The sequence below is a fragment of the Schistocerca cancellata genome, chromosome 10, assembly GCF_023864275.1.
Source record: "Schistocerca cancellata isolate TAMUIC-IGC-003103 chromosome 10, iqSchCanc2.1, whole genome shotgun sequence".
In the NCBI taxonomy this organism is placed as follows: domain Eukaryota; kingdom Metazoa; phylum Arthropoda; class Insecta; order Orthoptera; family Acrididae; genus Schistocerca; species Schistocerca cancellata.
Window position 1 is genome coordinate 75,438,192 of NC_064635.1, and position 13,662 is coordinate 75,451,853.

At 43.2% G+C, this 13,662-nt stretch overlaps 1 protein-coding gene across 1 annotated transcript in view; it reads left to right on the forward strand.

Moving 5' to 3' along the window:
- LOC126106556 (luciferin sulfotransferase-like) overlaps positions 1-13,662 on the forward strand; it is a 190,270-nt gene that overhangs the window by 117,159 nt on the left and 59,449 nt on the right. Inside the window, exon 2 of the mRNA XM_049912893.1 lies at positions 6,444-6,668. Within this exon, the coding sequence (XP_049768850.1) occupies positions 6,467-6,668 (202 nt within the window). The 5' untranslated portion in view covers positions 6,444-6,466. The remainder of the gene's footprint in view (positions 1-6,443; positions 6,669-13,662) is intronic.

Below are 13,662 nucleotides of genomic sequence, written 5' to 3' on the forward strand. Positions count from 1 at the left end.
TTTGCAAGTATTTTTAAGTTTCCCTAGTAAAGTTTTTTAAAGAAAATGTTTACATTGCTGTATGATGATCTGTAATCACACACTATTATAGTTTTTCCTGATGTTTTTCAATAGCTGAGGCTTCAAAGTGTTTTTCACTTCCTAACTGATTTACACAGTCTATTATCTTATAGTCTATGTTTTCCTTTACATAACTGCAGCTTCCTCCAAGCTTTGATATTGATCTGCAAAAGTAGTTTGCCAGAGTGAAACAGGTTATGTTTGAATACTGTAAATGGTCCCTCTCTAGCCAGTGCTCACAAAACATGAAAGTGATACCTCCTTCCACTCATTGTTAAGAAGCACATTTATTTAATCAAGTTTGTTTGGTAGGGACTGTACGTTTTGGTGAACGATTTTTACAGTGTATGTATAAGTTTGTTCTGTAACACATTCCCCTGCTTGATGCTTGATGTGTTTAACAATGACGACGACATCTTCTGGCAGGATGGCTGTCTGTCTCAAAAGACAAGAATCATGTTACAGTGGTTTGAGGCGCATGATACTGAACTCACATTGCTTTCTTGGCCTGCGTATTCGCTTGATCTGAATCCGATGGAACACGTCTGGTAGCTGTCGGGTGCCACCTCTGACCCCACAAGCTCATCAGTCAGTGAGAGACTGGTTTGATGCGGTCCACCACGAATTCCTCTCCTGTGCCAACCTCTTCAAGTCAGGGTCGCACTTGCAACCTACGTCCTAAATTATTTGCTGAATGTATTCTAATCTCTGTACTCCTCTACAGTTTTAGCCCTCTACAGCTCCCTCTAGCACCAAGGAAGTAATTCTTTGGTGTCTTAACAGATACTTTATCATCCTGTCCCTTCTCCTTGTCAGTGTTTTTCACAAATTCCTTAACTCTCCGATTCTGCGCGGAACCTCCTCATTCCTTACCTTATCAGTCCACCTAATTTTCAATATTCGTCTGTAACACCACATCTCAAATACTTCGAGTTTCTTCTGTTCCGGTTTTCCCACAGTCGATATTTCACTACCATACTGTAATGTTGTTGCTTTATTTTGGTGTTAGCGGAACTGATAGACAATAAAAGCGGTTTAAAAGCTGTGAGCTGTCTGGGGAAGTTAACCTTGCATTACTGCGCAACTGTTTCACCAGGTATCCAGTCTAGCTTACCAAATTCCCAAACAGACTAACATTAATTATAATCTTTTAATAGTCATTCGACAACCGGTGATATATATATATATATAAAAGAGAATTTAAATAAAAAGAAATAAATCAGTTTATATTTGGAAATTTATTTTAACATTGATCATTGAAATTTCAGCATATTAAACTTGATTCCTAACTAAACTGGTGCCTTATTTAGGATTGTGAAAATGTGAGATTGTAATCTTACGGAACACATCAAATATGGAGCCAAGATTGGGAGACTGCATACAACACTGCATTCATAAAACAACACACAAAGAACATTGAAACATATGCAAGAGAAAATTAACCACTACCAACCGATTCAATTTTCACCCAAAGAAGTTACGTTCGTAGCACAATCCTGTCCGTCATGTAATTACCATACACTGGTATACTAAATTCATATTAACTCTTTGTGAAATCTTCGCGAAAAGAATAGCTGAGGGCTACTTTGATGATTACACCACATGCTTCACGTGGTCAACTTGGTTTACACAAAGAGTGTAACTCCACAATAATTTTGATAATTAAAATAAATTAGATCGAAAAGAAATTTACAAAAGAAAAACCTCGAACTGGTTACTATCGTCTTACTATTAACCTGATGGGTCAAACAATTGTATAAGCACGTGGTACTGGTTTCACAAAGTACACCCCACGTGGGTTGAACATAAAGAAAAGTTGCTATATTGAAAAATATTGTCAAGATGAGACGTTATAATCTCACGCACATTCGCATTTAAGATTGATGAACTTAGTTAGAGTTACTGATCAACACGTGGTTCCACTTTACTCACAAAGTAGTGACAAAGCAACTACCGGAATATATTCTGAACTTCACACGAGAATTACACTGCGCTGCAATTTAAGATAACATTAGATATTTTAGAGCTAAACCTGAAATAAAGGTGATTAAATTTTCAGTTAGGCTGAACTTACGAAATCCATTGTCCTACGGACTTAGCAGACACGCGCTTAGCCAGAGATCTTACCACTTCAGACGCTCGCCACGGACAGACTGACCTGGTCCCTTCCTGAGGGGGGATCACAAATACAAACGGAAGTGGCCAGAGGGGCAGCTTCCTATACCAACATGACAAGCGACAGACAGGACCATACTAAGGATAGAAACCTCTTTGCTTTTAGAAAGCGTAGCTACCTCTTCCGACGTTGGTCCTACTGTTCTCTAGCAGACAGGCTTGTCTGCTACCCTGAGGCATGCAACTAGAAATACATTTGCTCATTCATCCTCTCACACAGAAGGGAAGGGGGTTGACAGTATCTTATCATATACAGTATATAAAAGAAAGCGGATGTAGGTTCCGTATGAGACTGTGTGACATGAATTACATATAAACTGTGTTTTAAAGTGTAGTAGTGTGACAGATCGTTCTTGTTTATGTGTAAAAGTAACACGTACCACTACTCAGTCTCCTCCCAGATAGAAACGCCACAGTAAATTTAGAAGAGGAATTTATGCCGTAAATGACAACAGATTTAAGAAATTAACATGAAAGGAATCCAACAGAGACCTTTCAATACAAATCTGTGCTCCAAACGTATATTCTCAGAAATTTATTGCTCAAATTAAACCTAGGTAAGACACTAGTATACTTCTATTGGCCGCGAGTGCGCTTTTTGCCAGTGTTAGTCTGTTTTTGGCGTCCCCCTTGCCCCGTCCGTCGTTAGTTATTTTGCTGCCTAGGCAGTATAATTCCTTAACTTCATCTACTTCGTGACCATCAATCCTGATGTTAGGTTTCTCGTTGTTCTCATTTCTGCTACTTCTCATTACTGTCGTCTTTCTTCGATTTACTCTGAATCCGTATTCTATACTTATTAGACTGTTCATTACATTCAGTAGATCACTCAGGATAGCAAAGTCATGAGGGAATTTTATCATTCATATCCTTTCACACTGAATTTTAATTCCACCCCTGAACATTGTACCGATTGAACAATGGGGGTAAAAGACTACATCCTTGTCTTACACCCTTTTTAATTCTAGCACTTCGTTCTTGGTCGTGAACTCTTATTGTTCCCTCTTGGCTCTTGTACATTTTGTACATTACCCGTCTCGCAATACAGCTTACCCCTGTTTTCCTCAGAATTTCGAACGTCTTGCACCATTCTACATTATGAACGCTTTTTCCAAGTGGACAAATCCTATTAACGTGTTATGATTTTTCTTTAGTCTTGCTTCCATTATCAATACACAAACTACCAGTCCAGAATTTACGGGAATTCCGTGACCTGCGTAGAAACCTGGTGCCCCATACCTCCGGCAACCTACGAGAATCTGGTCGAATATAGAATACCACACAGAATCGCTGCTGCACTGTTTTTCGAAGGAGTATCAACGTGCTTGGATTTTGTTGTAATAATTGTGTCATCAGCTAAAGAACAAATTTTGCCCGATTAATGTTAAATGACAAATCCGTTTATATGTGACAAACAACAGTGGACCTGTTATTCTACGAGACAGTCAAGGAACTAAGTGTACCAGGTTATTATATTCTTTTTAAAAAATGATTTTAAAACCATTACACGACATTGTTGATAAGCTTGCGGACTACTTTTCGACATAATCGCCATCTCGTCCAGTACCTGTGGTAAGCCGTGGCACAATCTTCTTTATGCCCTCCTCGAAGAACTCCCCCGTCAGTTCCTTCCTCCACTTCAGGACTTCTTCCTATACCTGCTCGTCGGTTGAAAATTTAATTCTACTCGTGCGTGCCTTCAGGGAGGCCAAAATATGGTGAACTGAAGGAACTAAGTCATGGAAAATACGGGAGTGGTTCAAAACTTCCCAACCAAATGAATCCAAGAGTTGCTTGGCGGCTAAGGCTGTGTGAGCCTGTCGTCATCATTCGCCTCCTTTTGTTTTGAGTGCTGCTTTAGAGTTTTCTTAGGGTCTTACAGTATCGTTGTGCATTGATGGCCTCCCCATGAGATAGCAATTCGACCAAAATGATACCTTTTCAGCCGCAAAACACTGAGTTCACGTTTGTATTTGCTCCAAATTGTGCTTTTGAATTTTTTGTCTGATGGGAAATTGGTGTGATGCCATTCTGACGATTGTCTTTTTGTCTCAGACGTGTAATGGGCAACCATTGTTTCATATCCTGTCATAGTACAGCTCAGAAAATTCTCACTTCCCAATTCAAGTCGCTCAAGAAACTCGCGGTTGCTATTAACCGGATTTTTCTTGTGCTGCTCCGTCAGATCTTTTGCGAGCCGTCTAGGGCACAGTTTCCAGTATCCTTGCGTTTCTGTGAGCTCTGGTGTAACAGAGTGCTGGAGAGTTGTGGAAACATCGCGCAAATTTTATCCAGTGTCAATCGGTGGTCTTCACGAACAGTTTCCTCCATTTTTTGCACCAACTCATCATTCAGAATGGAAGGTCTTCCACACCTCTGTTCGTCATGAACATCTTTTCTGTCTCCACTAAAGTCTCTACACCACTTCAACTCACTCGCACTGTTCATAAAACTTTCGCCATGAACTGTTTTGATCCGCGAAAAAAATTTCGGGAATTCTTATTCTTCCTGCTAGAAGGAAACGGGTCGCAGCACCTGGTTCGCACTTGGCGGGATCTCTCCCACATCTTTCACGCAGTTCCACACCACAACATGAGTTCAGGTACTACTGTTCTCTTGCGACGCTCATCCTCGTGAGGGGATCTCCCACTATCACTCAGTGTTGCCAGTCCTTAAAAAAATAAAAAATAAAAAGCCATAGCCCATTGTGGTCACAGTTCACTTACATTCTTTATAAGACTTGTACAGGGCTATTACAAATGATTGAAGCGATTTCATAAATTCACTGTAGCTCCATTCATTGACATATGCTCACGACACACTACAGATACGTAGAAAAACTCATGAAGTTTTGTTCGGCTGAAGCCGCACTTCAGGTTTCTGCCGCCAGAGTGCTCGAGAGCGCAGTGAGACAAAATGGCGACAGGAGCCGAGAAAGCGTATGTCGTGCTTGAAATGCACTCACATCAGTCAGTCATAACAGTGCAACAGTGCAACAAAGATCCACCAACTGCTAACTCCATTCGGCGATGGTATGCGCAGTTTAAAGCTTCTGGGTGCCTCTGTAAGGGGAAATCAACGGCTCGGCCTGCAGTGAGCGAAAAAACGGTTGAACGCGTGCGGGCAAGTTTCACGCGTACCCCGCAAAAGTCGACGAATAAAGCAAGCAGGGAGCTAGACGTACCACAGCCGACGGTTTGGAAAATCTTACGGAAAAAGCTAAAGCAGAAGCCTTACCATGTACAATTGCTACAAGCCCTGACACCCGATGACAAAGTCAAACGCATTGAATTTTCGGCGCGGTTGCAACAGCTCATGGAAGAGGATGCGTTCAGTGCGAAACTTGTTTTCAATGATGAAGCAACATTTTTTCTTAATGGTGAAGTGAACAGACACAATGTGTGAATGTGGGCGGTAGAGAATCCTCACGCATTCGTGCGGCAAATTCGCAATTCACCAAAAGTTGACGCGTTTTGTGCAATCTCACGGTTTAAAGTTTACGGCCCCTTTTTCTTCTGCGAAAAAAACGTTACAGGACACGTGTATCTGGACATGTTGGAAAATTGGCTCATGCCACAACTGGAGAGCGACAGCGCCGACTTCATCTTTCAACAGGATGGTGCTCCACCGCACTTCCATCATGATGTTCGGCATTTCTTAAACAGGAGATTGGAAAACCGATGGATCGGTCGTGGTGGAGATCATGATCAGCAATTCATGTCATGGCCTCCACGCTCTCCCGACTTAACCCCATGCGATTTCTTTTTGTGGCGTTATGTGAAAGATTCAGTGTTTAAACCTCCTCTACCAAGAAACGTGCCAGAACTGCGAGCCGCATCAACGATGCTTTCGAACTCATTGATGGGGACATGCTGCGCCGAGTGTGGGAGGAACTTGATTATCGGCTTGATGTCTGCCGAATCACTAAAGGGGCACATATCGAACATTTGTGAATGCCTAAAAAAACTTTTTGAGTTTTTGTATGTGTGTGCAAAGCATTGTGAAAATATCTCAAATAATAAAGTTATTGTAGAGCTGTGAAATCCCTTCAATCATTTGTAATAACCCTGTACTTTGTGAACCTACATTAACTAGAAACACTGTTGAAGTTTCTATTGCATGATGGGTGTAAGACATACTGTATTCTCAATGTTTTGTCCTTAAATAGCTACTGAAAGGCCAGTCACAGCTGTACCAATTCCTTGCAGGGAGCGAGGCGACGCTTGACGAGATGTCGGTTTCGGCGGAGCCGCTCGACACGCCGCGGATGCGGGAGTTCCTGAGCAAGATCACCGGTCCCTACAACCAGGACTTCGTCAGGCTGTCGCCCTCCAGCTGCGTCCTGCCCACGCTCTACATGGACATCGCCCAGAAAGTGATCGACTTCGAGGTCAGGCCGGACGACGTCTGGATAGTCACCTACCCAAAATGCGGTGAGCCCAGTCTGCCAAACTGAGAATTCTCTCCAAAGAACGCGCACATAGTCAGTTTTTCTGTTAAGGTCATTTATCGCAAGATCTGTTTGATGCAGTTCACCACAGTACTCTAATGCGCACAAATCTTCATCGCTGTATAACTATTGTTTCATTCATTCATCTGAACCTGTCTCTGTTTTCCTCTACAATAGACCCCCTGAAACACGCACATACAATTTCCTCCGGCATCAGACTGTTCCTCGAAGGCTCAGGATGTGTTCCATTAACTGATCAACTGACCTTTTCGTCTAGTCCCATTGTGCCATGAAGTTCCTTTTTCCCCAATCAAAGCCAATACCTCTTTATTACACATTCGATATGTCCATGTAATCTTCCTCTTGTCCGCTCCCGGTAGCTCAGTGGTCAGCGCGACGGGATGTCAGTCCTAAGGGCCCGGGTTCGATTCCCGGCTGGGTCGGAGATTTTCTCCGCTCAGGGACTGGTTGTTGTGTTGTCCTAATCATCATCATTTCATCCCCATCGACACCTAAGTCGCCGAAGTGGCGTCAAATCGAAAGACTTGCACGCGGCGAACGGTCTACCCGACGGGAGGCCCTAGTCACACGACTTTTTTTTTTTCATCTTCCTCTTCGTCACTTACTACGCTGTCGTCAGTCGTTTTACTGTCCCAACAGCATATACCACACTCACGGAAAACAATCGCGACACCAGGCAAAACGAAAGTTGGTTTGAGTGTTTCTACAGCTGAAAGATGATGTCTGTTCGAATTTCGCTTCAGTCGCATAAGAGCAGTGCCAGTAAAGCCACTCTCTCTCTCTCTCTCTCTCTCTCTCTCTCGCTTGCGCCTTTTCTCGCATCACACAGGGTCGGCATGGTTAAATGGATTTGGCAAAGTTAGTTTAAGGGGTGGCTTGATGACCTACCTCCAGCCACTCCGTACCGCCCCGGGACGGAATTAATGGACCCCAACTGTCTGCGACTAGTGTAACCCACGGAAAAGTACGAACAGCCTCAGATGTCTGCGAGCCGTGTAACTAGGCGGAACGTGGGGACCAACCAGGCAGTCACCTAGTGGGATGTGGAAAACCGCCTAAAAACAACATCCAGGCTGGCCAGCACACTGCCTGTCGTTGTTAATCCGCTGAGCGGATTCCATCTGGGGCCAGCGCACCTACCCGAGTCCAGGAAGTAGCGCATTTAGCGCTGTCGGCTACCCTGGCGGGTGCTAGTAAAGCCACTTTCTTTCTTTCTTTTGCTACTGCATTGTGTGCAGGGTCGGCAGGGTTAAGTACGGATGTGGCATGGTTAATTTTAAGGGGTGACTGGATGCCCTTCCTGCCGCCACCCCATACCCCCTGGGACGGAATTAGTGTACCCCAGGTGTCCGCATTCAGTGTAAATCGCGAAATAGTATGAATGTGTTTCAAATGTCTGCGAGTCGTGTAACTGAGGCTGGACGTGGAGACCAGCCTGGCAGTCACCTATTGGGATGTGGAAAACCGCCTAAAAACCACATCCAGGCTGGCCGGCACACCACCCGTCGTCGTTAATCCGCTGGGCGGATTCTATCTGGAGCCAGCGCGCCTACCCGAGTCCAGTAAGTAGCGCATTTAGAGCTCTCAGCTACTCTGATGGGTGCTGGTAAAGCCACTGTGAGAATGCAAATCAGGTTTGCTTTAAGTATAAGCTGTAACTGACCTGAGCAGTAGTTATTTTTGAGATTGGGCCTGGTGAGTTGCTGTTAGTCGAGAATCCGCTTATGGTGACAAAGACGTCATTATCAGCACCTCACTGAGTTCGAACGAGGCCGCGTAATAGGGCTATGAGAAGCTGGATGATACTTCTGCGGTATTGCAGAAAGACATGGCAGGAATGTAGCCACTGTACATGATTACTGGCAGCAAAAAAATGGCTCTGAGCTCTATGGGACTTAACTTCTGAGGTCATCAGTCCCCTAGAACTTAGAACTACTTAAACCTAACTAACCTAAGGACATCACACACATCCATGCCCGAGGCAGGATTCGAACCTGCGACCGTAGTGGTCGCGCGGCTCCAGACTGTAGCGCCTAGAATCGCTCGGCCACCTCGGACGGCTTGCTGGCAGCGGACGACCACATGGCACTACTGAGATTGGAAGTCCATTGTGTTCGGTGTATGGTTCTGGCATATCGTACTGAATATGTAGCAGGAATCTGAACACCAATTGGCATCACAGTGAAACAACGAACTGTTACAAATCTTTTACTTCAAGAACAGCTCCCAGCCAGACGTCCTCTGTGCGTTCCACTGTTCCCAAACCACCGTCAATTGCATATTGAGGGAGAGCTCATTGGAAGGCAGAGTGGATTTCTGTTGTGTTTTCTAATGCAGGCTGGTGCTGCCTCGACGTCGTTGACGGCCCTGTGTTGGTTAGAAGGAGGCCAATTGAGGACCTTTAGCCAACCTGCCTGCGTGCTAGACATTCTGGACCTACACCTCGAGTTATGCCAGCAGGAGCAGTCTCGTGGTTGTCCCACGGACCCTGACTGAAAATTTGTTCGCCAGTGTGGTGACTCGACCTGTTTTGCTGCAATTCCTGAACAGCATTCTGGGGGTATTTTCCTTGAGGATAACGCTCGCCTACATATTGCTGCTGTAGCCCAGCATGCTCTACAGTGTTGACGTATTGCCTTGGTCTGCTCGTTCACCAGGCTTCTCTGCAATCAAGCGCAAATGGGGCATCAATGGGTGACAGCTCCAACCCCATCCACAAACAGCATTATCTGCCCCTGCATTAACAGACCAAATGCAACAGGCATGAAACTCCATCTCACAAACTGACATCTGGCAACGTTAAGACACAATTAATGCACGTTTTCATCCTTGAATTCAATATTCTGGCGATTATACCGGTTATTAATGTATCAGCAGTTCACGTTTGAAATGACTTGCCTCGTGCTTGCATTAATCTGTGATTGAGCTAGGCTAATTACTTAAATATGCTACCTAGACAAATTTATTTGCAAAATCTAATTACTCTACAATAATAATTTTTCGGTGTTGCTTTTTTTCAGTCAATGTATTCCTAATCTAATTGTCTCAGTGACACCAGAGCAATCTTCGTTATCTTTGGTTTACTTTCGTCGATGCTCATCTTATAAACTCTTTTTCAGAACACTATGTCTACATCTACATCTACATAGATACTCTGCAAATCACATTTAAGTGCCTGGCAGAGGGGTCATCGAAACACCTTCACAATTCTCTATTATTCCAAACTCGAATAGCGCGCGGGAAGGATGAACACCTATATCTTTCCTTACGAGCTCCGATTTCCCTTATTTTATCGTGGTGGTCGTTCCTCCCTATGTATGTGGATGTCAACAAAATATTTTCGCATTCGGAGGAGAAAGTTGCGATTGGAATTTCTTGAGAAAATTCCGTCGCAACGAAAAACGCCTTTCTTTTAACGACTTCCAGCCCAAATCCTGTATCATTTCTGTGACACTCTCTCCCATATTTCGCGATAATACAAAACGTGCTGCCTTTCTTTGAACTTTTTCGATGTACTCCGTTAGTAGTACCTGGTAAGGATCCAAGGATCCCACACCACGCAGTAGTATTCTGAAAGAGGACGGACAAGCATAGTGTAGGCAGTCTCCTTAGTAGATCTGTTACATTTTATAAGTGTCCTGCCAATAAAACGCAGTCTTTGGTTAGCCTTCCCCACAAAATTTTCTGTGTGTTCCTTCCAATTTAAGTTGCTCGTAATTGTACTACCTAGGTATTTAGTTGAATTTACGGCTTTTAGATTAGTCTGATTTATCGTGTAACCGAAGTTTAACGAGTTTCTTTTAGCACTCATGTGGATGACCTCACACATTTCGTTATTCAGGGTCAACTTCCAATTGTCGCACCATTCAGATATCTTATCTAAATCGTTTTGCAATTTGTTTTGATCTTCTGATGACTTTATCAGTCGATAAACGACAGCGTCATCTGCAAACAACCTTAGACGACTCCTCAGATTGTCTCCAAAATCGTTTATATAGACAAGGAACAGCAAAGGGCCTATAACACTACCTTGGGGAACGCCTGAAATCACTTATGTTTTACTCGATGACTTTCCGTCAATTACTACGAACTGTGACCTCTCTGACAGGACCTCTACGCATTCCGTTCAGCACATTTCTAGGTCGTTTGTCGTCAGAATTACGTAATCGATAAATCTCAAAGTTTTTATTTCTTCTCCCGGAACTTTAATCCCTTTTCCAGTTTATCGTCAGTTTCTTTCGATGGTTTCTCTGTGCATATTGAGTAACAATGAGGATAGGCTACGAGCCTGTTACACTCTGTTCTAAATTATCTCTCCCTTTCGCTCCTTCGATTCGAGCTGCAGTTTCTCTTCCAGTTGTAGATGACTGTGGCTTCAGAATTCCAAAGTGATTGTTAGCTCCATCATTGTTGAAAGCTTATTGTGAAGTTACAAATGCCATAAATCTCAGATTTCCTTTCTTCACCGTGTCGTATATTGTTTCAAGCGTTTGTAAATTTCCAGACAACCCAGAACAAATTTTTAAGTGGGTTGGTTAATATCAATTGTTTATTACTTCTGCAGATAATAATTTATTGTCAGTATTTTATAATCTTCGCTTATTAAGCAAATGCTTTGGTAAAACTTTTATCACCTGCCCTCTGTGGTACTGGGATTACTGTAAGGTGCTGTAAGCATTTTAATTACAGTGTTGTTATTGAAAAGCTGATTTTACTAACACTTGTAGTTAACAAATTTTCACTCATAATTTGATAACTGTCAGTAACTGATCGTCTTTATATTTTAATTCTCCTCTTCATTACGTCAGTTGTACTGAATGGCGTCAGCTGCTCGTTCTGGCTTCATCCAATGGTCGTGCAGGTGCACCAGGCGCTTGTGTTCTGTTTTCATGTCAAAGTATTGTAGTCTGCCAGGCAGCATTCCTCTGAGTGTAATAGGCAGTCGCATGATGTGTCTTGCACACCTCAAACTCTTTGACACGCGGCGGCCAATCAGAGGCCACACTACTACATTTCTAGAGAACGTGTTTGGACAGGAAGGCACTCTTGCATTCTTGGCCAGCGTTTGTGTAGCGTGGACGTTCTGGTCACAGTTTCCACTAGGGCGATGCAAATCCACTGCTTCAACGTGCTGTCCATATGATTGGGTGACGTCACTGAATACTTTTAGTCTGACAAAGTACGTTTCACTCACACCACTTTCGGTCCTTGCAGATGGTGAAATTTGTGAGTCATGTGTGTAGGGAATAAGTTCTCACAGTCTAACTTATTCAAACTGTAGCGTAAACCAGTTTTCCTGAGTGATGAGATCGGAAACATGTGGCCAAGTATCACAGCCTTGAACACTGGTTGCAGCTTAGTTGTCTCTCAACTTAGGAAAAGAAGAACGTTTTTTAGTGTGTTGTTTTCTGGTGTTTATTATTATCGTTAATTCCCCATTTATAAGAGCGTTAAAACGCAATCAATTTTGATGGCACTTTTTTTGTCTCTTTCTTTTCTCTTACCAAAAACCTCTCATATATTCACTGTGTTTCTTCTTCCTCTCTTCTGTCCACTTCTTTCCTGGTTTCTTCTCCTTTGGCGTTTCCTCGAATTTCTGTTTCCTGATTTTTTTCTCTATATTTTTCTCTGTCCGTTATTTCTTCTGTGGAGATATTTAGTTTCCTGAGGTCTTCTATGATTTCCTTTGCCAAGTCAGTTTTCATCGTATTACTCATCACTATGTTAAAAATCTTCTTGATCAGCCTATTTTCGTTCATCCTATAAATGTGCCCATAGAATTTAGCCCTTCTTTTTCTGATGTTGTTTGTAATTGTCTCCATCTGTTTGTACAGTTCTTTTGTTGGCCTTTTTATCCAGATCCCCTGTCTCTGAACTGGCCCATAGATCTTCCTCAGATTTTTCCTCTCTTGCTTTTCCATTTCCTTGATTTTCGTTCTTCCCCCTGATTACTGTCGTTTCTGAGGCATTCAAGGCACGAGTAAGAATACTTTTTTGTAATGTCTTAATTTGGCATTAACGGAAATACTTCTTTTGTTGTAATGGTTCCATCCGAATTTAGTCCTGTTTCCTGTATAATCTCTCCCAGGTATTTGAAACTTTCAGCTTGTGCTATCTTTACATACTTTGTTACCAGTGGGTTTCTGTCTGTGGATTTTGTGTCCATGTACTGGATTTTTTCATGCGTAATTTGTACTCCTGTTCTGGCTGCGATTCCATGGAATGTCTCTAGGGCTTCTTTGGTCTCTTTTCTGTTATTTCTTATGATGGCTATATCATCGGCAACCCCCCCTATGAACCATAGACCTTGCCGGTGGTGGGGAGGCTTGCGTGCCTCAGCGATACAGATAGCCGTACCGTAGGTACAACCACAACGGAGGGGTATCTGTTGAGAGGCCAGACAAACGTGTGATTCCTGAAGAGGGGCAGCAGCCTTTTCAGTAGTTGCAAGGGCAACAGTCTGGATAATTGACTGATCTGGCCTTGTAACAATAACCAAATCGGCCTTGCTGTGCTGGTACTGCGAACGGCTGAAAGCAAGGGGAAACTACGGACGTTATTTTTCCCGAGGGCATGCAGCTTTACTGTATGATTAAATGATGATGGCGTCCTCTTGGGTAAAATATTCCGGAGGTAAAAATAGTCCCCCATTCGGATCTCTGGGCGGGGACTACTCAAGAGGATGTCGTTATCAGGAGAAAGAAAACTGGCGTTCTACGGATCGGAGCGTGGAATGTCAGATCCCTTAATTGGGCAGGTAGGTTAGAAAATTTAAAAAGGGAAATGGATAGGTTAAAGTTAGGTATAGTGGGAATTAGTGAAGTTCGGTGGCAGGAGGAACAAGACTTCTGGTCAGGTGACTACAGGGTTATAAACACAAAATCAAATAGGGGTAATGCAGGAGTAGGTTTAATAATGAATAGGAAAATAGGAATGCGGGTAAGCTACTACAAACA